The 25683-nt window shown below is 37.5% G+C and overlaps 1 protein-coding gene across 3 annotated transcripts in view; it reads right to left on the reverse strand.

Moving 5' to 3' along the window:
• Positions 1-25244, reverse strand: part of LOC123524931 (MORC family CW-type zinc finger protein 3-like) — a 138675-nt gene extending 113431 nt beyond the window's left edge. For all 3 annotated transcript variants that reach the window (XR_008370614.1, XM_053541367.1, XM_053541368.1), the window contains exons 1-5: positions 25153-25244; positions 20597-20669; positions 16906-17038; positions 16218-16441; positions 15066-15213 (exon numbers count right to left, since the gene is read on the reverse strand). Coding sequence is in view for 2 of the 3 variants with exons in the window: in XM_053541367.1 (XP_053397342.1) it covers positions 15066-15213; positions 16218-16441; positions 16906-17038; positions 20597-20669; positions 25153-25179 (605 nt within the window). In the remaining variant the exon portion in view is untranslated. The remainder of the gene's footprint in view (positions 1-15065; positions 15214-16217; positions 16442-16905; positions 17039-20596; positions 20670-25152) is intronic.
• Between the last annotated feature and the right edge of the window lie 439 nt (positions 25245-25683).

Below are 25683 nucleotides of genomic sequence, written 5' to 3' on the forward strand. Positions count from 1 at the left end.
CTTTATTAATATAAAAACAAGGAGCTGCGTTAAATAAACGCTTGATGCCCTCGGTGGCATCCTTGTCGATACAAAGCAACCTAAGTGCAAAACATCTGTATTAGTATCAATTCATTCTTGTAAGCGGTATTGATGCTAGACGAAACAGTCCCATTTGGTTAACCAAGAGATAGCAAATATAAAGCAACCTAAGTCCAAAATGAGGTAAAGGTCAAGGTTAAACTGAGGTCAGGTGATGTCTGAAGATGAGGAATGGTCACAGGTTACATCTGCATTAGTATCAAGTAATTCTAGTAAGGAGTATTGATGCTAGACGAAACGGTCCCATTTGGTTAACCTCGTACAGACGGACAGGACAATCACTATATGCCTCCCGCATCAGTAGATGCCGGGGGCATAATTACGTCGATTACAGCGAGGATGTAAAAGGTAGTCGGCAAGATAAGTAAACTGCTTGTTGGTGACAGGATACGGGATATATGCTGTCTCGAAAATCCATATCAGGCTCGAGCTTCCAGCTTTCCAGGAGCAGGAAAATATTACCCAAAATATTAAAATATCTAAAGAGTTTCAGTCAAGTACCTAAATATCTAAACTTTAACAAGAAGTTTTAAGTTCAAAAGGGGGCATAATTTGATCAAAATGCATGTCAGAGTTATGGGACCTGATGCAATCAACTAGTTTTATAACCCCGAAGGCACATGTGAAGTTTCAACCTAATATCTGCATTATTTTGTTCTGCAGAAAGTAATTTACACGCAAACTTTAATCAGAATTTTTTAAGTCCAAAAGAGGGCATAATTTGCCCAAAATACATGTAAGAGTTATGGGACTTGATCCAGTGAGGTTGGTAATTGATCTAGACAAGAGCTGTCACAAATGGTGACAAATGCACCCGCAGCACCTAAACCTTTGACCTGGTGACCCTAAAGACAATAGGGGTCGTGCACTCAATAAGTACTATTAGCATGTGAAGTTTGAAGGTCCTGGGTGCAGTGGTTCGCGAGTAAAGTGCCTTCATGTAAAAAGTTAACATTAGCCCCTGTGACCTTGACCTTGACCTGGTGACCCAAAACTCAGTAGGGGTCGTGTACTCAATAAGTACTATCAGCATGTGAAGTTTGAAGGTCCTGGGTGCAGTGGTTCGCGAGTAAAGTGCCTTCATGCAAAAAGTTAACGTTGTGACAAACTAACGAACTAACAAACAGACGGAAGCCCGCCCGCTTAGCTCAGTAGGTTAGAGCGTTGGTCTACGGATCGCGGGGTCGCGAGTTCGATCCTCGGGCGGGGCGTATGTTCTCCGTGACTATTTGATAAACGACATTGTGTCTGAAATCATTAGTCCTCCACCTCTGATAATTCATGTGGGGAAGTTGGCAGTTACTTGCGGACAACAGGTTTGTACTGGTACAGAATCCAGGAACACTGGTTAGGTTAACTGCCCGCCGTTACATGACTGAAATACTGTTGAAAAACGGCGTTAAACCCAAAACAAACAAAAACAAAAACAAACAGACGGACAGCTGAAAAACTAATATGCCTCCCTTCGGACGCATAATAAAAAAGAAAAATAAGTTTCAAATCTATATGCCTTTTAGTAACAGCTGTATGTACTTGCACTCAAAACTTTAACCAGGATTTTCTAAGTCCAAAAGGGGGCATAATTTGCTCAAAATACATGTCAGAGTTAATCGGGACTTGACCAAGTGAGGATGGTAATTGATCTAGAAAAAGAAAAAAATAAGTTTCAAATCTATATGCCTTTTAGTAATAGCTGTATGTACTTGCACGCAAAACTTTAACCAGGATTTTCTAAGTCCAAAAGGGGGCATAATTTGGCCAAAATGAAGGTCAGAGTTATGGGACTTTGTGCTATCAACTAGTTTTATAACCCAAAAGACACATTTGAAGTTTCAATTCAATATCTGCATTTGGTTTGGAGATAGTAACTTACATGTAAAACTTTAACCAGGAAGTCCAAAAGGGGGCATAATTTGCCCAAAATACATGTCAGAGTTATGGGACTTAACCCAGTGAGGTTGGTAATTGATCTAAACAAGAGGGCCATAATGGCCCTATATCGCTCACCTGTTATCATTGCACTTCAGGACAAGAAGGTCAAAAAATCGTAATCAAGATCAATCAAAAGAATCATGAGTAAATATAGTTCAAATTTTCTTAAAGGTACAGATATGTCAAAATACACCTAAAAATTGGAGGTACCATCCATGTTGTTCCACAGTAAAGGGGTCTCGGTTTTTCCCTACAGCCAATAATAAACAAGAGGGTCATGATGACCCTTGATGGCTCACCAGAGTAATATGAGCTACATGTTTCAAATGTCAAACTGATGATTTTTAGAATTTTTTTAGAAGATTTTCCGATGTACAATCAAGTAACCCCTGGGGCGGGGCCAATTTTACCCTGGGGGTCATGATTTGAACAAATTTTGTAGAAGTCTACTAGGCAATGCTACAGGTCAAATATCTAAGATCTAGGCCTTTTGGTTTATTTTTAGAAAAATTTTGAAGATTTTCCTATGTAAAATCAATTGACCCCTGGGGCTGGGTCAATTTTGACCCCGGGGGTCATGATTTGAACAAAGTTCCACTAGGTAATGCTATATGTGAAATATCTAAGCTCTAGGCCTTCTGGTTTATTTTTAGAAATTTTTTGAAGATTTTCCTATGTAAAATCAAGTGACCCCTGGGGCGGGGTCAAAATTGACCCCATGGGGTCATGATTTGGACAAAGGTCCACTAGGCAATGCTATATGTGAAATATCTAAGCTCTAGGCCTTCTGGTTTATTTTTAGAAATTATTTGAAGATTTTCCTATGTAAAATCAAGTGACCCCTGGGGCGGGGTAAATTTTGACCCCGGGTGTCATGATTCGAACAAATTTTGTAGAGGTCCATTAGGCAATGCTACATATGAAATATCTAAGCTCTAGGCCTTCTGGTTTATTTTTAGAAAATTTGAAGATTTTCCTATGTACAATCAAGTAACCCCATGGGGCGAGGTCATGATTTGAACAAATTTTGTAGAAGTCTAATAGGCAATGCTACATGTGAAATATCTAAGATATAGGCCTTCTGGTTTATTTTCAGAAAATTTTTGAAGATTTTCCTATGTAAAACCAAGTGACCCCTGGGGCGGGGTCAATTTTGACCCCAGGGGTCATGATTTGAATAAATTTTGTAGAGGTCCATTAGGCAATGCTACATGTGAAATATCTAAGCTGTAGGCCTTCTGGTTTATTTTTTAGAAAATTTTTGAAGATTTTCCTATGTAAAATCAAGTGACCCCTGGGGCGGGGTCAATTTTAAACCCTGGGTCATGATTTGAACAAATTTTGTAGAGGTCCACTAGGCAATGCTACATGTGAAATATCTAAGCTCTAGGCCTTCTGGATTATTTTTAGAAAATTTTTGAAGATTTTCCTATGTAAAATCAAGTGACCCCTGGGGCGGGGTCAATTTTGACCCCAGGGTCATGATTTGAACAACTTTACTAGAGGTCCATTAGGCGATGCGACATGTGAAATATCTAAGCTCCAGGGCTTCTGGTTTTTGAGAAGAAGATTTTTTAAGATTTTCCTATGTAAAATCAAGTGACCCTTGGGGCGTGGTCAATTTTGGCCCAGTGGTCATGATTTGAACAAATTTGGTAGAGGTCCACTAGGCAATGCTTCACACCAAATATCTAAGCTCTAGGGCTTCTGGTTTTTGAGAAGAAGATTTTTAAAGTTTTTCCTTTCGGTTGCCATGGCAACCTGAGTTCTGCATGGAATTCACTTCTTTGAATAATTTTTGTAGAGCTTCACCCAAGGAACATTCCTGTGAAGTTTGGATGAAATTGGCTTAGTGGTTTATGAGGAGATGTTGTTTAAAGGAAAGTGTGGACGGACGGACGCCGGATGGTGAGCGATCACAATAGCTCTCCCCGAGCACTTTGTGCTCAGGTGAGCTAAAAAGTTACTAAATAAGCTATTTATAGTAACATAAAATAAAGTAACCCCTGGGGCTGGGTCAATTTGAACCTGGGGGGTCAAGATTTGAATTTTTTTTGTAGAGGTCCACTAGGCAATGCTACATGTCAAATATCTAAGCTCTTCTGGTTTATTTTTAGAAAATTTTGACGATTTTTCAATGTAAAATCAAGTAACCCCATGGGGCGGAGTCAATTTGACCCCGGGGGTCATAATTTGAATAAATTATGTAGAAGTCTACTAGGCAATGCTACATGTCAAATATCTAAGATCTAGGCCTTCTGGTTTATTTTTAGAATTTTTTGAAGATTTTCCTATGTAAAATCAAGTGACCCCCTGGGGCGGAGTCAATTTAAACCCCGGGGGATATGATTTGAACAAATTTTTTAGAGGTCCACTAGGAAATGCTACAAGTGAAATATCTAAGTTCTAGGTCTTCAGGTTTATTTTTAGAAATTTTTTGAAGATTTTCCTATGTAAAATCAAGTGACCCCTAGGGCGGGGTCAATTCTGACCCAGGGGGTCATGATTTGAACAAATGTTGTAGAGGTCTACTAGGCAATGCTACATGTGAAATATCTAAGCTCTAGGCCTTCTGGTTTATTTTTAGAAATTTTTTGAAGACTTTCCTATGTAAAATCAAGTGACCCCTAGGGTGGGGTCAATTTTGACCCCCGGGTCATGATTTGAACAACTTTAGTAGAGGTCCACTAGGCAATGCTACATGTCAAATATCTAAGCTCTAGGGCTTCTGGTTTTTGAGAAGAAGATTTTTTAATATTTTCCTATGTAAAATCAAGTGACCCCTGGGGCTGGGTCAATTTTGACCCTTGTGCTCATGATTTAAACAAATTTTGTAGCGGTCTATTAGGCAATGCTACATGTGAAATATCTAAGCTCTAGGCCTTCTGGTTTATTTTTAGAAATTTTTTGAAGATTTTCCTATGTAAAATGAAGTGACCCCTGGGGCGGGGTCAATTTTGACCCCAGGGTCATGATTTGAACAACTTTAGTAGAGGTCCACTAGGCAATGCTGCATGTCAAATATCTAAGCTCTAGGGCTTCCGGTTTTTCAGAAGAAGATTTTTTAAGATTTTCTTATGTAAAATCAAGTGACCCCTGGAGTGGGATCAATTTTGACCCCGGGGTCATGATTTGAACAAACTTGGTAGAGGTCCACTAGGCAATGCTTCACACCAAATATCTAAGCTCTAGGCTTCTGGTTTTTGAGAAGAAGATTTTTAAAGTTTTTCCTTTCGGTTGCCATGCATGGAATTCAATTCTCTGAACAATTTTGAAAGGGGGCCACCCAAGGATCATTCCTGTGAAGTTTGGTGTAATTCTGCCCAGTGGTTTTCAAAAAAAGATTTTTTTACAAACTGTTGACGGACGACGGACATCAAGCGGTCACAATAGCTCACCTTGTCACTTCATGACAGGTGAGCTAAAAAAAAAAAAACAAGAGGGCCATGATGGCCCTATATCGCTCACAAGGACAAGTGTTCAAGGTCAAAAGATCATAATAGAAAACAATCAAAAGAATTATGAGAAAATATAGTTGAAATTTTCTTTAAGTAACTTTAAAAACAAGATTTGAAAACTTTTTGTAGAGGTCCACTAGGCAATGCTACATCTCAAATATCTAAGCTCTTCTGGTTTATTTTTAGAAAATATTGAAGATTTTTCTATGTACAATCAAGTAACCCCATGCGGCAGGGTCAATTTGACCCCAGGGGTCATGATTTGAATCAACTTTGTAAAAGTCTACTAGGCAATGCTACATGTCAAATATCTAAGATCTAGGCCTTCTGGTTTATTTTTAGAATTTTTTTTTAAGATTTTCCTATGTAAAATCAAGTGACCCCTAGGGCGGAGTCAATTTTGACCCCGGGGGACAAGGTTTGAACAAATTTTGTAGAGGTCCACTAGGCAATGCTACATGTCAAATATCTAGTCTCTAGGCTTCTAGTTTATTTTTAGAAAATTTTGAAGATTTTCTATGTAAATCAATGCCTACGTCATTTTACGGGTATATTGAACAATTTGTAGAGGTCCACTAGCAATGCTACATGTCAAATATCTAAGCTCTAGGCTTCTGCTTTTTGAAGAAACTTTTGAAATTTTCTATGTAAAGTCAAGTGACCCCTGGGCGGGTCAATTTTGACCCCGGGGTCATAATTTGAACAACTTTAGTAGAGGTCCACTAGGCAATGCTACATGTCGAAATATCTAAGCTCTAGGCTTCTGCTTTTTGAGAAAAAGATTTTTTTGAAATTTTCCTATGTAAAATCAAGTGACCCCTGGGGCTGGGTCAATTTTGACCCCGGGGCCATGATTTGAACAATTTTGTAGAGGTCCACTAGGCAATGCTCATGTGAAATATCTAAGCTCTAGGCTTCTGGTTTTATTTAGAAGATTTTTTAAGATTTTCTTATGTAAAATCAAGTGACCCCTGGGGCGGGGTCAATTTTGACCCCGGGTCATGATTTGAACAATTTGGTAGAGGTCCACTAGGCAATGCTTCATCAAATATCTAAGCTCTAAGGGGTTCTGGTTTTTGAGAAGAAGATTTTTTAAGTTTTCTTATTATCAGTTGACCTGGGCCTCATGTTTACGGGTCATGAATTCAATTTGTGAAAAAGTTTGCAAAGGCAATCTCACAGAAATCTTAAGCTCAAAAGGGCTCTGGTTTTGAGAAGAGTTTTTAAAGAAGTCGTGACGGTTCCATGGACAACAGTGCTCTGAATGGAATCAATCTTTGAAACTTTTGTCAAGGGAGCCAAAAGGAACATCCTGTGAAAGTCAGTTCCCAACAAATCAAAATGGCCATAGGGTCAAGGAAAGGGGAATGTTTAAAGGAGTGTGGACTGCAAAGGGAACTACGGCAGCAGTACTGCAGCCGAATTGGTAGTGCGTCCAATACTCACTCCTGAGCTACTTTGTTCAGTGACCAAATAACTAGGAGATGCTTTTGCAAAAAAGTTCAACATCTAGCAAGTGGTTCAAGTATGTCAATGATTCAGAGCGAAGTCCCAGAGACCTGATTATAGGCTGCAATAAGGGTCATCTACTTGCATGTCAATTATCCTGAAGTTCCAACACTGGACAGGGCCTAGTTGCTTGAAAGTACATGTTCAGGCCCTGTGACCTTGACCTTTTAAGGTGACCCCAAAATATAGGGGTCATCTACTCTGCATGACCAATCATCCTATAAGTTTCAACATTCTGGTAGAGTGGTTCTCAAGTTTTGACGGAAATGTTTTCCATGTCAGGCCCCTGTGACCTTGACCTTTAATAGACGTGACCCAAAAATTAATTGGGTCATTACTCTGATGTTCAATTATCCTATGAAGTTTAACATTCTGGATCAAGAGGTTCTCAAGTTATTGATTGAAATCGGTTTATCAATGTTCAGGCCCCTGTGACCTTGACCTTTAACGAGTGACCCCAAAATCGATAGGGGTCATCTACTCTGTATGAGCAATCATCCTATGAAGTTTCAACATTCTGGGTTGAGTGGTTCTCAAGTTGCTGACTGGAAATTGTTTTCCATGTTCAGGCCCCTGTGACCTTGACCTTTAATAGAGTGACCCCAAAATTAATTGGAGTCATTTACTCTGTATGTCCAATTATCCTATAAAGTTTTAACATTCTGGGTCAAGAGGTTCTCAAGTTATTGATCAGAATCGGTTTTCCATGTTCAGGCCCCTGTGACCTTGACCTTTAACAGAGTGACCCCAAAATTGATAGGGGTCATCTACTCTGCATGACCAATCATCCTATTAAGTTTCAACATTCTGGGTCAAGTTGTTCTCAAGTTACTGACCGGAAATGTTTTTCAATGTTCAGGCCCCTGTGACCTTGACCTTTAACAGAATGACCCCAAAATCGATAAGGGTCATCTACTTTGCATGCACAATCATCCTATGAAGTTTCAACATTCTGGGTCAAGTGGTACTCAAGTTATTGATTGGAAATGGTTTTCAATGTTCAGGCCCCTGTGACCTTGACCTTTAACAGAGTGACCCCAAAAACAACAGGGGTCATCTACTCTATATGACCAATCATCCTATGAAGTTTCAACATTCTGGGTCAAGTGGTTCTCTAGTTATTGATCGGAAATGGTTTTCAATGTTCAGGCCCCTGTGACCTTGACCTTTGACAGAGTGACCCCAAAATTAATAGGGGTCATCTACTCTTCATGACCAATCATCCTATGAAGTTTCAACACTGTGGGTCAAGTGGTTCTCTAGTTATTGATCGGAAATGGTTTTCAATGTTCAGGCCACTGTGACCTTGACCTTTGACGGAGTGACCCCAAAATCAATACCGGTCATCTACTCTTCATGACCAATCATCCTATTAAGTTTCAACATTCTGGGTCAAGTGGTTCTCTAGTTATTGATCAGAAATGATTTTCAATGTTCAGGCCCCTGTGACCTTGACCTTTGACGGAGTGACCCCAAAATCAATAGGGGTCATCTACTCTTCATGACAAATCATCCTATTAAGTTTCAACATTCTGGGTCAAGTGGTTCTCTAGTTATTGATCGGAAATGCTTTTCAATGTTCTGGCCCCTGTGACCTTGACCTTTGACAGAGTGACCCCAAAAACAATAGGGGTCGTCTACTCCAGCAGCCCTACAACCCTATGGAGTTTGAAGGTTCTAGGTCAAATGGTTCTTCAGTTATTGCTCGGAAATAAAGTGTGACGTACGGACGGACAGACGAATGGAAGGACAGACAGGGCAAAAACAATATGTCTCCCCCAGAGGGGGGGGGGAGACATAATAAGTTTCAAATCTATATGCCTTTTAGTAATAGCTATATGTACTTGCACGCAAAACTTTAACCAGGATTTTCTAAGTCCAAAAGGGAGCATAATTTGGCCAAAATGAAGGTCAGAGTTATGGGACTTTGTGCTATCAACTAGTTTTATAACCCCAAAGACACATGTGAAGTTTCAATTCAATATCTGCATTAGTTTTGGAGATAGTCACTTGCAAGTAAAACTTTAACCAGGATTTTCCAAGTCCAAAAGGGGGCATAATTTGCTCAAAATACATGTCAGAGCTATTGAACTTGACCAAGTGAGGTTGGTAATTGACATAGAAAAAGAAGAAGTAAGTTTCAAAGCTATATGCCTTTAAATGATAGCTGTATGTACTTTCATGCAAAAGTTTAACCAAGGTGTGACACTGACACCGACGTCAGGGTGAGTAATATAGCTAGACTATTCTTCGAATAGCCAAGCTAAAAACAATAAAATACAATGGGTAAAAATTACACAAATACATACAGAACGCCTCCAAAGTGCGCAAAATGGTGGGCATGACTTTATGGAAATTTTCCAAGGGCATGCCCCGTACCCCTATGCCCTTTTTCCACTGCCCCATGCCCTTTTTCAATCCTGGACACAACACTATAAGCTCGAAGCCTTGAGGTTTGAGACAGAATTTTTTAAACATTTGCCCTGTATAAGTCTTTGTAAAACATGAGGGCTATGATGACCTTAGATTGCAAAACTAAGGCTTTGAAAGGAAAACTGAAATGAAATCATTTTGAATTTGGGCCAGCAGTTTCAGGAAAAGCTTTTCTATGTTTTCCATACAGATATATAAGTAACAAGAGCTGTCTCCGTAGGATGACACATGCCCCCGATGGCACTTTGAATGAATAGTTACGGCCGATGTTAAGAGTTTAGGACCTTTGACCTACGGAGCTGGGTCTTGCGCGCGACACATCGTCTTACTGTGTCACACATTCATGCATAGTTATTTTAAAATCCATGCATGAATGACAAAGATATGGACCGGACATGCCCATCAATGCACTATCATGAAAAATGATCTTTAACGTCTAAGTGTGACCTTGACCTTTGAGCTACGGACCTGGGTCTTGCGTGTGACACGTCGTCTTACTGTGGTACACATTCATGCCAAGTTATTTGAAAATCCATCCATCGATGACAGATATGGACCGGACATGCCCATCAATGCACTATCCTTTAACATCTAAGTGTGACCTTGACCTTTGAGCTACGAACCTGGGTCTTGCGCATGACACGTCGTCTTACTGTGGTACACATTTATGCAAAGTTATTTGAAAATCCATCCATCGATGACAAAGATATGGACCGGACACGCCCATCAATGCACTATCCTTTAACGTCTAAGTGTGACCTTGACCTTTGAGCTACGGACCTGGGTCTTGCGCACTGCACGTCGTCTTACTGTGGTACACATTCATGCCAAGTTATTTGAAAATCCATCCATCGATGACAAAGATATGGACCGGACACGAAAATTGCGGACGGACCGACAGACCGACAGACAGACAGACGGTTCAAAAACTATATGCCTCCCTTCGGGGGCATAAAAATAGCCCCTATCCCATGGTGACCATGTTTTTTAATGGAATAGAATGATTTGAAAGAATTTGGTAGAGGATCACCAAAGGAATAGTTCTGTAATTTTTTTAAGTTTTGTAAAAGGGACCAGCAGTTTCTGAAAATTTAAAGATTTCCCTTTTGGTTGCAATGGTAACAAACAGAATTCTACACGGATGTTCTAGATATGAAGGAACATGAAAGAGGACCAGCCAATGAAGACAGAGAACTGAGGAACAGGGTGGAAGGATGGACATTCAATGACCCTAAAAGCTCTCTATGAGCACCCTGTTCTCAGGCGAACTAAAAAGTGTAGCTGGCATAAAAATTTAATCAACACTTACAATACCCAACTCAAGCAATGTCTGCGTCTTACCAAGATCATTATTTATACAGTTTGAGGATGATAAGGACATACTTAAGGTAACGATTAAACTGACATACTTGTCATAAAGCTTCAGCTTGAAAGGAACTGCTATACCAGCACATGGGTCAGTGCTATTGCCCTCGGGTCACAGATGACAGCTTTAGTGGTGGATCATTACTTCTAAAGAGGTTTTTAAAAGCCGCATCTGGGACACTTCTTTAACTGATACTATACATACACAAGAGCTGTTTGTAAAACATATATGCCCCAAATGATGGCTTGTCAGAGGAAACCTGGTATGTAATTTTCAGTCTCAAGGAGGTATACTGACCAAAGGCAAAAGTCTATGAATTTCACAACTCGTGCGTAAGCTTTATCCAGTTTTCTATCCACCACATAATCAATGATATACTTAAACACCTACAATAGGGTGGCCCTTTATCGCTCACCTGAGTTTAGTTGCTTGCTTAAACCATGTGACCACCCACCTACTCCGTGACGGTCCAGTTTTAACCCCAGGTGGATAATTTGAACAATCTTAGTAAAGGACTACTACACGATGCTACATACAAACTAGAAGACACTTTTGTAGCTAAAATGGTCATGATGACCGTATATTGCTCTCCTGTTAAATCTGGCCTTGGAATTATCCAAACAAACATTCTGACCAAGTTTCATGAAGACAGGGCCATAAATGTGGCCTCTACAGTGTTAACAAGCTTTTCTGTTGTCTTGAGTAGTGACCTAGTGTTTGACCTCACATTACCCAGTTTCGACCTTAGCCTAGGAATCACCAAGATAAACATTTTTACCAAATTTCATGAAGATCAGGTCATAGATATGGCCTATAGAGTGTTAACAAAAATTTTCCTTTGATTTGAACAGGAGACCTAATTTTTGACCCAACATGACCCAGGTTCAAACTTAACCTAGGAATCATCAAGATACACATTCTGACCAAGTTTCATGAAGACTGGGTCATAAATATGGCTTCTAAGGCGATAACAAGTTTGTCCTCTGATTTGACCTGGTGACCTAGTTTTTGACCCCACATGACTCAGTTTCTAACCTGATTGAGAAATCACCAGGATAACTATTCTGTGCAAGTTTGTATCAAATCAAAGCATAAATAGAAAATTCTGTCTCTTTCAGGGGCAGTAACTCTAGAATCAATGATGGAAACTTGCCAGTTTTCGAAAGGAACCAAGATCTTATTGTAACTTAAATTGTGTGTAAGTGTGATTAAAACTGAATGTACAATTGAAAGTAACTTCTATTGTGTTAACAAATTTTGGCTCTTTCAGGGGTCAATCAAGGACCGTAACTCAGAATCTGATTGGATCTGACGGATTTATCACGCAATCCAAGATCTATAGTTGTTCATGATATTTTGCAAGTCTGTATCAAATCAAATCATAAATGAAGTCTCAATATTGCTGCAAAGGCAAAAATAGCAAATTTTGGCCCTTTTAGGGGCCATAACTCTGGAACCCATAACAGGATCTGGCCAGTTAACCAATGGAACCAAGATATTACGCCAATACAAGTTGTGTGCATGTTTGATTAAAATTAATCATGTTTGATCAAAATGTGGTCTCTACTGTGTTCACAAGCCAAAAGAGCAAATTTTGGCCCTTTAAGGGGCCATCACTCTGGAACCCATAAAAGGATCTGGCCAGTTTTCAAAAGCAAATCGAGATATTATGCCAATATAAGTTGTGTGTAAGTTTGATTAAAATCAACTGAAAAATACAGTCTCTACCCAGTAAAAAGAAAAAGTACAGATGGACGCCAACAGATGAAGGGCAATCACAAAAGCTCACTTTGTCACTATGTGACAGGTGAGCTAAAAAGCACATGTATGTTTCCCCAATGAATAGTAGTAATACGCAAGAAGTCAATAGCAGACAGGAGCAAAGAGACAATGGTGGTGGGCTGCAATAGGGATTATCTACTTTGTATGTCAAATCATCCACAAAGTTTCAACATTCTGGGCCTATTGGTTCTCAAGTAATGGATTGGAAACAGTTTTACATGTTCAGGCCCCTGTGACCTTGACCTTTGACTCTGTAAGTCCTATCATCCTATGATGTTTGAAGGTTCTGTGTCAAATGTTTCTCAAGATATTAATTAGAAATGGATTTCATGTTCTGGTCCATGTGACATTGACCTTTGATGGAGTGACCCAAAAAATCAACTGGAGTCATCAATTCTACATATTCAGTTTCGACATTTTGGGTCAAGTGATTCTCAAGTTATTCATTAGAAACGGTTTTCCATGTTCCGGTCCCTGTGACCTTGACCTTTGCTTACTAGTAGTAAATGACCCCAAAACTGATAAGGGTCATCAACTCTGCAAGTCTTATCATCCTATGATGTTTGAAGGTTCTGGGTCAAATATTTCTCAAGATATTTATTAGAAATGAATTTTCATGTTCTGGTCCATGTGACCTTGACCTTTATTTAAGTGACCCCCAAAAATGGTAAGGGTCATCTATTCTGTAAGTCCTATCATCCTATGAAGTCTGAAGGCTCTGGGTCAAATGGTTCTTAAGTTATTGACTGGAAATGGATTTTCATGTTCTGGTCCATGTGACCTTGACCTTTGATGATGTGACCCAAAATCATCCTATGAAGTTACAACATTCTGAGTCAAGTGGTTCTCAAGTTATTGATTGGCAATGGTTTTCCATGTTCAGGTCCCTGTAACCTTGACCTTAGATGAGTGACCCCAAAGTCAATAAGGGTCATCTACTCTGCGTGTCCAATCATCCTATGAAGTTTCAATATTCTGGTTTAATTAAGTGGGTCTCAAGTTATTGATTGGAAATTGTTTACCGTGTTCAGGCCCCTGTGACTGTGACCTTAAATGAGTGACCCCAAAAACAATAGGGGTCATTTACTCCATAAGCCCTGACATCCTATTAAGTTTGAAGGTTCTAGGTCAAATGGTTCTCCAGTTATTGTTCAGAATTTAAGTGTGACAGACCAACATGTCACACCAAAATAGCCAATTTTTTACCCTTTCAAGGGCCATTAACTCTGGAACCCATGGTGGGATATGGCTGGTTCAAGAAAAGAACCAAGATCTAATGGTGATACAAGTAGTGTACAAGTTTGGTTAAAATTAAGTCATAAATGAAACAGTTATTGTGCAGACAAGACCAAAATAGCCAATATCTGGCCATTTCAGGGGCCGACGGAATGGCTGATTCAAGAAAGGAACAAAAATCTTACGGTGATACAACATCCTCAAGACAAACATTCTGATCAATTCTCTTGAGTTTCAAACTTTATCTGTGGACTGCATAGTATTAACAAGATTTTCCTTTGATCTGGCTTCCTGACCTAGTTTTTGACCCCACATGATCTAGGTTCAAACTTGGCCTAAGAATCATCAGATAAACATTCTGACCAAGTTTCATGAATATATGGTTACAAATGTGGCCTCTTGAGTGTTAACAAGCTTTTCCTTTGATTTGACCAAGTGACCTAATTTTTGACCCCAAACGACCATGATTCGTCCTTGATCTAGAGGTCATTAAGACAGACATTCTTAGCAATTCTCGAGAGTTTCAAACTTTCAAAAGCTGTAAACTCTAGTGTTAAGATTTTCCTTTGATCTTGCCTACTGACCTAGTTTTTGACCCCACATGACCCAGTTTCGATTTTGGCCTAGAGATCATCAAGACAGACATTTTGACCAATTTTCATGAAGATTGGGTCACAAATGTGGCCTCTAGTGTGTTAACAAGGCAAATGTTGATGGACGACACACGACACCGGACAATAACCGGTCACAATAGCTTACCTTGAGCACTTCCTTTCATAAATTCAGAGTAAAACCCCATGGTCCAAAGTTATAAAACTGAGTAGGGGGATCTGGTTGGAGAAAGGAACATTGCCATTGGTTAATCAGAAGTCTGGCCTAAAACAAGGAGCTGCGTTCAATAAATGCTTGATGGCCCCGGTGGCATCCTTGTTGATACAAAGCAACCTAAGTCCAAAACGAGGTCAAGTTCAAGGTCAAGGTCAAACTGAGGTCAGGTGATGTCTGAAGATGAGGAATGGTCATAGGTTATATCTGCATAAGTATCAAGTCATTCTAGTTAGGGGTATTGATGCTAGACGAAACGGTCCCGTTTGGTTAACCTCGTACGGACAGATAAACGGATGGACGAACACAGGGACAGACGGACGAACGGACAGGACAATCACTATATGCCTCCCGCATCAGCAGATGCCCGGGGCATAAAAAGCAACCAATCAGATGCACTAATTCTCAACACTAAATTTTATAATCTAAGGTCCTATACTTACTTTCTCAAATTGGAGATAATAATCTTTGTGCCAGGTCTGGATCCAAGCTCATCCAATTGTCTTGTGAGCTCTTCTTCAGATTTGAATACAGAATAATCTAGAATAGCCTTAAGACCATGATTATTATGTATGCTACGTTTCCTGGTCACTGCATCACAGTTAAGGCTTTTTTCTTTTACAAATTATAAGACAGTATATATAGTTTTGACAGAAATATATAAATTAAGACAGCTGAGAAGCTTGGATAGTTTGGTACATCACTAAATTGTAGAATGGAGAAGAAGTTAAACAAAAGGACTGTATGTTTAGTATAGTTAATTACGTAGTTTATCTTATATGAACATTTTATATGAATCCTGTCAAATACTAAGTTTCAAAAACAGAAAAGATAATAAAATCTTTTCAAAATGACAAAATCAACTCTATATGTGTAAATGGTATCCATGCATGCATGTATAAACAGTATCCAGATCTGTGTAAATAGAGCCCATATATGTGTAAATGGAATCCAAATTTGTGTAAATGGTGTTTGTATAATGATTACATGGTATCCATGTCTGTGTTAATGGTTTCTATACATGTGTAAATGGAATCCATATCTGTGTAAATAGGATTCATAATATACATATGAATGGTATCCATATGACCATATCTGTATTAATGGTTTCCATAATATGTGTAAAAGTATCCATATCTGTGAAAATGGCATATACTGGAGTAAATGGGGACCATGTGCAAATCATTATTTTCAAAATTTGTAACCAAACAGTGAAAAAAGTAGCTTTAAGCAACTTGGAAAACCTTATACTATGTAACAGAAGCATATAAGGGATATACAAACCACCAGCAGCTTTTAATTATAGCTTTTTTGAAGTTTACTCTCTGTAAAATGTTAACAAGTCAGAAAATCTGAAATATCTGATAATCGGTTTGAATTAACTTTCAGTAAAGTTTAGTTTATGCAAATATTTTGCTCATGATTCTGAAGAAAGCTTAAGTTTGTTTAGCTCAGTCTTGTGATTCTTACAGAGAAAGCCAGTTTCACCAACACTGATGTCAGGGGCATTAATGACCTTAGCAATGATTATACCCATAATCTTAATTACTGAAACACAAAATAATTCAATACATTTCAGTTTATACAAAAGATACATCCTACAGGAGTTATGTCCCATGTCACAACTGGCACTAATACTGTATCAGCATTGATAGCACTGAGATAGGACTGTGATAGAAATCCCACACTTGCTGTCTGAAGTCCTCTTGTAATCACTAGTGCATCCTGACCTATACGCATACTACCAGATTTAAATCCATTGCCATATCTACCAATTGCCAAATGTTTTCCAACATCTTCCTTCTCATTGAAACCAAATCTGTAAATGATCATTTTCATCTTTTCTAAGAGTAAATGCAGTGAAATTTTGAAATTTGCTATCAACTTGTTTATGATAGGTTTTTGCCTTGATCAATATGTACCTATAAACAGAACAAAGACAATTATTTTTTATAAAATGGATAACACAATTTACTAGCATGTACTTTATAAGTACTAGAGTCCCATCGTAGTTTAATTTGTGTTGTAAAGTATTCTTAGCTAAATGGCTTTCAAACACAGTAAAACATAGGAAGCTCGAGGTCACTGGGGAATTAGCAAAATGCTCATGTTATCTGGTGTTTGGAGCAATCCAAAAACAGAAAATATAAGGAAAATGGCAAAACAATAACAAGATTTAACTTCTTATTCATGTCAAAGCAGATTTTTTATTTTATGTTAAATCTGTTTCAGAACAAATACTTCTAATTCAAAAAATGTTGATAAAATTTAATGGTCACTTACCCTAACATTTTATTTAACTTGTCTGGTGTCATGCCACCACCGTTGTCGAGAAATGTGAGACATGGTGTACCATTTATAGTTTCTTGATCTATCCATAAATCTCTGGCACGTACGTCAGTATCACAAGCATTATCTACAAGATAATTGGAACAGTATTATTAGGCCTCACCAAATTAAAAAGTTGTTCATGGGATTTGCCGCTCGTATATTTTCAAAAACACAAAAAAAATTTGTTTTTTGCTTGTGCTCGCCCCACTGAAAAAAAGCAAACCAAAATTTTTTGGTGCGCTACTTTTTATGGACGTAAAAATGTATAAATGCTTGTAATTCCAGTCCCAGATTGTTCTCAAATGGATTTAAATCAAAATAAATACATACTATGCACACATCATCTATAATATATCATAACACTTATATTTAATTGCATTAAAGCTATTTCCCCTTTATGCAGTTACGCCATTTTCTTCAAATGTTTTACCAAATTACGTGCTACAAAAATCGATTTATTTCATTGAAAACTAGACGAAGAAAAACATACTTATTTATTTGCTAACATAAATCTACATTATTTTGGTAAGGGTAAATACTTACTGATGCATGTCACTTATCTGTTTTCTGTTTTTCCTGTCCAAATGATCAGCATTTGCATACGAAAGTTGGCGGGGTAAGGAATTTACATTACAAGTTGTTTTCAGACCAGTTTCGATTTTCAAATTTTCCAATCATTTAAGAAACTAATGTCAATGCTCTCCACTTCAGACCTTAACTGAGACTTTGTTTCAACAAATTTAATATGTTATGAAAGTTAAAGTTAGAAAAAGAGCTGTACATAGGACAACATGCTCGACTTTTCTGAATCAGAGCTTTGCCACTAAAAGGGGCATAATAGTCAAAAGCTTTGAAAGTAACAGAGCTATTGGTCATTATATAAAGCTTTGACAAAAATGTTCTATGTTAAAAAGGGACATAACTCTGTCTCAATTCAGAGTTACGAGTATTATTTCTCCTAGTGTAGACTTTGACAATAAATAACTATTCTAAGCTTCAAATCAAAATCTTTAAGAGATCTAGTAACACTTACAGAGATATCTGATGTATCAAAAACTTTGTAACGTCAGCTGAAAATGCTTCATTTTCATAGCAGTAGATATTCAAGTCACATATATGTATGTGATAAGTATGGTTTAAAGTTATGCATTGTTGTTTATTACATATTTTCTTACAGCAATATAAAAGCACACATTATTTGAGACACTACTGAATGCAAATGTTATTACCCTTTTTCAAGACTTCGCTTTGTTGTGCGTCTGCAGGTCAGATTTTCTCAACCCTGGGGAATTATTTTGTAATGTGAAAGGGCTATACATTCTATTTTAAGGATTTTACTAGTCACATTCGAGAGCCAAATGAAGACAAATATATTTCTTCGCTCTTCGCTCACTCCTGATTTTTAAAAAACCAAAACAAATATTTAAATCATTTTTTCGCTCGCCGCCTCAATTTTTTCAGAAAAAAAATCTGATGAACAACTTTTCTATTTGGTGTGGCTTTATCACAAAATGACAACTATCATATCAATGACATAAGAAATGTAAAGTCAAAACATCAAAATAGCCAAAACAGTTGTTATAACTCAAGTTAATTGATACCTCCTATCCCAACAGACAGACTTCATTGATTCAGGATAATAAACTTGACCTCAATTTCTTACCATGATAGATGAACATAATTATATCAGTTGTTTCATAACAAGAACAACTCTGGCAAACTGAACTCTTTTAAAAATATTTTAGAAATGTTCATCTAAGGATATGACAAACCAAGTTTGGTGAAGAGCCAACAATTGTAAGAAGTTTTTAGTTTTTCTACTCTTAGCTCTGATAAGCCCTTAAGTGAAGTCAAGCAGAACCATTTCAACAAGTGAATGAAGTATTGCCATGCAATACAAAGTCCCCTACTGGAAGGCACCTAATTTTCTCTTCTGCAGTATAACATAATGAACTGATATCTGTCAATGATGTATAAACAATATTGTACTATATATACAATATAATATAACAAAGCACTTGGATTAAAATTTGCATATATAAAAACGTAGTTGTTTTCATTTGGAATTTTTTTTTGGCCGATTATACAAAAAGTTATCATAAAAGATATTTATAGTAACAACAAAGTGAAATTACTCGCCCCCCCCCCCCCCCCCCCCCCCCCAATAAAAAAAAAAAAAAATATATATATATATAAAATATAAGTCCATAAAAAAAACTCTTTACCAGGTAGAGATAGATCAAAATACACCTAAAATTTGGATGTACCGTGCATGTTGTACCACAGAAAAGTGGTCTCAATTTTTCCCTACGGCCAGTAATAAAAAAGTTACAATATAATCTATTTATAGTAAAACAAAGGGACATAATTCTAAAAAAAGTTTTGCGCATGACATGTTGCCTCATCATTAGGCACATCTGTGCTAAGTAATATCAAAATCCTTTCATGGATGGCAGAGTTATGGACCGGACAGGAAAAAAGCCCTATTGACATTTGACCCCCAATGGTGACCTTGACCTATGAGCAAGGGCTCCGGCATTTGCGCACGACATGTTGTCTCATCATGGGGAACATCTGTGCTAAGTAATATTGAAATCCCTTAATGAATGACAGAGTTATGGACCGGACAGGAAACAGACCCTGTTCAATGCCATGTTAACATTTGACTGCTAAGTGTGACCTTGACCTTTGAGCTAGGGGTCTGAAAGTTGTGCACGACACATCGTCTTATTATGAGGTACAATTGTGCCAACTGATATTAAAATCCCTTCATAGATGGGAGAATTATGGACCGGACAGGAAAAAAGCCCTGTTGACCTTTGACCTCAAATTGTGACCTTGACCTTTAAGCCAGGGGTGCGGGTTTTGCGCATGACACGTCGTCTCATCATGGGGAACATTTGTGCCAAGTAATATTTAAATCCCTTCATGGATGAAAGAGTTATGGACCGGACACGAAACAGACCCTGTTCATGCCATGTTAACATTTGACTGCTAAGTGTGACCTTGACTTTTGAGCTAGGGGTCTCAAAATTGTGCATGACACATCATCTTATTATGAGGTACAATTGTGCCAAGTGATATTAAAATCCCTTCATAGATTGGAGAGTTATGGACCGGACAGGAAAAAAGCCCTGTTGACGTTTGACCTCCAATTGTGACCTTGACCTTTAAGCTAGGGGTCCGGGTTTTGCGCATGACATGTCGTCTCATCATGGGGAACATTTGTGCCAAGTAATATTAAAATCCCTTCATGGATAAAAGAGTTATGGACCGGACACGAAATTGCGGACGGACAGAATGACGGAATGACGGAAAAGCGCATTCCTAAAGTCCCCGAAACTGGTTTTCAACCAGTAGGGGACTAATAAACATTTAAGGATGCTACATGTACCAAGTTTGGTGTAATTATGACCAGCAGCTGCTTAGAAGAGTTATTTAAGAAAGATTCTTTACAATTAATGAATAAATATCTACATATAGTAATAGCCCACCTGATCCTTTGGTTCTGGTGAGCAAAAATGTCAAGTTCTTGTAAATATTTTTTAAGACATGACAGAGTATGACCTGAATCCCTCCAAATCCCAAACAAGAGATGCACAAAATCTCCTGTTGATATGTTGCAACTTAATCAGTAACTTACCAATTATTTCAGCAATGGCTGAAAACACCCATGTGTGGGAGGTTGAGTTGCTATGGAGGAACTTTGGGCTCACCTAAAAGCAAAGTTAAAATCAAGATTAAGATAAAAGTCAATATGTAATCACATACTAACGGTGTAAATAAAAAACAAGAAATCTGATCTAGTTTTATTGTGTCACTAGTCTATGATGATTCATTTTTTCCTCTCATAAATTCATATAAAATCCATAAATTCTGATAAAATTAAAAAAAAAAAATGATGCTGTGTAGTCACCTTTTAAACAAGAGAGCCAAGACGGCCCTAAGTCGCTCACCTGTGTAACACATCGTAACAATGTAAACATGTTTTACCTAGTGACTTCATTGAGACAAATATTCTGACCAATTTTCATTAAATTTGGACAACAAAACGTGGCCTCTTGAGTGTAAACAAGCATTTTCTTTGATTTGACCTAGTGACCTAGTTTTTTACCCTGCATGAACCAGATTAGAACTTATCCAAAATTTCATGAAAACAAACATTCTGACAAAGTTTCAGGAAGATTAGAGCAAAAAAGTCGCCTCTAGAGTGTATGTAAGCTTTTCCTATGATTTGACCTAGTAACCTAGTTTTTGACCCAACAAGACTCAGATTTGAAACCGTCCAAGACTTCATAATAATAACAATATTGTAGGCGTACATTTATTAGCACGGCAAAAATTTAGCGCAAACGCAATTTTTGGTGAAATATCTAATTAATGCGTGGCCGTGAATTAGCGCTCTCGCGAGACTGCTTATTTCTAATTTTAGCACTGTCCGAGATGAGGCTGTCGGAGATTTACGAAGATTTTCGGAAATAAACTTAACCGTCGACAATTTTTATGTAATGTGTTTCTGCTGTAATTATATGTCATACTGTTTATGAAAATCTTGACGTAAACTTAAAATTGAGTAGATTAAAACCTATGCACGCTACCTGGCTGGTCGATGCACACAGAAATGTAAAAAAAGAATCAGTCATGACAGGGTGGCGCCTTACAGGTCTAATGGACGCAATCGAAAAAATCCATTAGCTAAAAACTTTAAAACATGTACCAAGTATGACTTTAAGACAGTGTGCCGTGATGATACTTGTATTTTTTCAATTATACTTTCAACGGTGATGTGGCTTTATGTTTACGTACAGTATATAAAGTATAATTATATTGCCTACGTAACTGTATTGTCTCCTTGTATTTAATTATAATAATCTGCGTGTTTTATATTCTGTATACTAGTTATAATTGCTGAAATAAAACGAGATTGTCACACATTTTAATCACTGAATCCCCTTTGTACTACATGCATTGTGTCTTAATACAAACGTTCACACCTTTCAGTAAACGAGCGACTGCAACAACGGACATGCCCGAAGGTGATACGAAAATCGATAACAACATGATCAAATGAGAAAAAACACAAACTACAAGCTTAAATATTTTATTTTGCATGATCATATATTTTAAATAATAAATATGAACAATAAACAGGAATATCATACGAACCTTAAAATATCAGCAAGCAGTGTAACTAGTGCAAACTCTCAAGAGTAATTATTTGCAAAAGTTAGAAGAAAATATCATCAAATGAAAATGTACATGAAAATGCATGGACAAATTAATGCGCGGACATGAAATAGCGCACGTGCTATAGCGCTAAAAGCGCTGTTATTAGTACACCGCTAAAATAAGTAAGCCTACAGTAGCTCCGGCCAAAATTTATGAAGATAGAATCAAAAATGTGCCCCCTAGGGTGTAAACAGGCTTATTCTTTGACTTGACCTGGTGACCTAGTTTTTGACCCCACATAACCCAGATAACAAGAGCACCGCCTTGCGGTTGCTGATGCTCATCTGATTTTTTTTTGTATAACAGAAAAATTGTCCTACCCATGAAGGGCCATAATTCTTGCAAAAAGCAGGATGGAGTTATGTTTCTTGATGTACATAGTCAGCTTATGATGATGAACAACTGTTGCAAGTTTCAAAGCAATAGCTTGAATAGTTTAGGAGAAAATCTGACCTAAACATAAAACTTTATAACAAATAAATCTGATATTTTCTAAGTCCAATAGGGGCCATAAGTATTGCAAAAAGCAGGACAGAGTTATGTTTCTTGCTGTACAGGGTCAGCTTATGATGGTGAACAAGTGTTGCAAGTTTTAAAGCAATAGCTTTGGTAGATTATGAGAAAAGCTGGCTTAAACATATTACTCAACCAAGAAAACTGATTTTCTAAGTCCAAAAGGGGCAATAATTCTTGAAAAAAGCAAGATGGAGTTATGTTTCTTGATGTACAATGTCAGCTTATGATGGTGAACAAGTGTTGCAAGTTTCAAAGCAACAGCTTGAATAGTTTAGGAGAAAAAGTTGACCTAAACATAAAACTTAACCAAGAAATCTGATATTTTCTAAGTCCAAAAGGGGCCATAAATCTTGCAAAAAGCAGGATGGAGTTATGTTTCTTGCTGTACAGGGTCAGCTTATGATGGTGAACAAGTGTTGCAAGTTTTAAAGCAATAGCTTTGACAGTTTAGTAGAAAATCTGACCTAAACATAAAACTTAACCAAGAAAACTGATTTTCTAAGTCCAAAAGGGGCAATCATTCTTGCAAAAAGCAGGATAGAGTTATGTTTCTTGATGTACTGGGTCAGCTTATGATGGTAAACAAGTGTTGCAAGTTTCAAAGCAATAGCTTTGATAGTTTAGGAGAAAAGTTGACCTAAACATAAAACTTAACCAAGAAATCTGATATTTTCTAAGTCCGAAAGGAGCCATAATTCTTGCAAAATGCAGGATGGAGTTATGTTTCTTGCTGTACATGGTCAGCTTATGACGGTGAACAAGTGTTGCAAGTTTTAAAGAAATAGCTTTGATAGTTTATTAGAAAAGCTGACCTAAACATAAAATTTAACCAAGAAATCTGATTTTCTAAGTCAAAAAGGGGCAATAATTCTTGCAAAAAGCAGGACAGAGTTATGTTTCTTAATGTACAGGGTCAGCTTATGATGGTGAACAACTGTTGCAAGTTTCAAAGCAATTGCTTTGATAGTTTAGGAGAAAAGTTGACCTAAACATAAAACTTAACCAAGAAATCTGATATTTATTAAGTCCAAAAGGGGCCATAATTCTTGCAAAAAGCAGGATGGAGTTGTTTCTTGCTGTACAGGGTCAGCTATTGATGGTGAACAAGTGTTGCAAGTTTCAAAGCAATACCTTTGATAGTTTACATCTACATCTACATGATACTTCCAACAATCATTAACGATTATGACTGGAAGGCGCTTGTCTGGGCAGTGTTAAAAATGAGAAAACTCATTAGGTGCAAAGAATAAAAATTACTACAGGTGCTAAGTTAAAAAACATAGTGAAGGAAGTTACTGCAGATGTACAGTGGCCAGCCGCTCAGCAAATATGTTGAGGCTGGGGCTGGACTGTACATATTGGGGAAGGCCATTCCATAGTCTGATTGTACGGGGGAAGAAGGAGAAAAGTTGACCTAAACATAAAAATTAACCAAGATATCTGATATTTTCTAAGTCCAAAAGGGCCATAATTCTTGCAAAAAGCAGGATGGAGTTTGTTTCTTTCTGTACAGGGTCAGCGGTTGATGGTGAACAAGTGTTGCATGTTTCAAAGCAATACCTTTGATAGTTTAGGAGAAAAGCTGACCTAAACATAAAACTTAACCAGGCAACACCGACGCCGTTCAAGTGATGACAATAACTCGTCATCTTTTTTCAAAAAATCAGATGCGCTAAAAACTGGTAGGTCTTATACTGTATTTATTTCTTCTTTTGTTTCGGGTTTAATTCAGCAACGTTCCTTATGCTTTATTTTGTAACAACTGATGCAGGCCGTTACTGAATTAAAGTTGAAGCAGAAGAGATGAATACGATTTAAGGTTCAGCAGTTTTTGTGAAATAAAAGCAACATCAGTTTCATATTTTTTTTGGTCGAATATTCTGTTAGAATTAAGAAATCTTTGAGTGCAACTTGGTATTAAATGTGGCTATTAGCCTACTGCATTGTCGTTACTGATAATAGGTATCTCGGAGGAACTCCAAGCTTTGATGAATGGGTGTCAGGCCTTGAATTTCAGTACCTTTTGCTGCAGACTTGTATCTTGTGTTTAGCTTTCACAATAATTATAAAACGCAACTGACTGGTGGTCGAGTTGTTGGATTCACTCATCTTTGATTAAAGGGCATTCCCGGAAATAACCATACCTCTTTTAAAGAGGTATGGTTATTTCCGGGAATGCCCTTTAAATGTCATAAAATCATTTTTAGATATCATCAGAGAAACTTAAAATACATAAATAAACCTTCTTGACGCTTCTTTAGTTCGTGTCGCTTCTTGCTAAAAATCCTTCTTGTCGCTTTTCAGTGAGACCAATCAAATATTATCGATATAGTATGAAGAATAAGTTGCAAAATGATAAGCATATTTAACTTTTTAAGTAGCATTAAGCGATCATTTGTATAGATTGAACTTATTTAATTAACAAGTAAAATGAGTTTTTAAATTTTTCTTTACTTTTGAAGCTTTGATTCCAGCCGCCATTTTGTCTGCTTTACCGTTGCGCTGACCCTTATCCTGGGCGTAAAAACCCTGCCCGGAACAACGGAAATAGCCGATTCCGACTGTACGGAAACCACCGACAACTTACGGACGGAAGGCTAATATAATTACGAATGGCTGTAGTGTCGTCTTAATCAATGCAAATTCCTATTGAAAGTATTTAATATTGAGGTTCAAAACGTATGTTCAATGAGGTATTGCACTTCGAATAAACAAATACTGCCTAAAATAATGAGATATTTTAGGTGATTAAATTACATTCACTGTAGCTCGACAATCAACGTGTCATTAAGAATTATGAAACTTGATATAAATTTAGACCACCGACAAATTTAATACTGTCAGTGGTCTAAGCAAAAAAAGGGATCAATTGTTGGTGATATTAAGTCAAATGGGTATTATTTTGCATACATAAATAGTATTGTACACTCAGCAAAATTCCTAGTTGGTCTGTTCATATTGTATTACTATTATGTTAATTTGGAT

This window comes from Mercenaria mercenaria, chromosome 4 (genome assembly GCF_021730395.1).
Source record: "Mercenaria mercenaria strain notata chromosome 4, MADL_Memer_1, whole genome shotgun sequence".
Taxonomy (NCBI): Eukaryota; Metazoa; Mollusca; class Bivalvia; order Venerida; family Veneridae; genus Mercenaria; species Mercenaria mercenaria.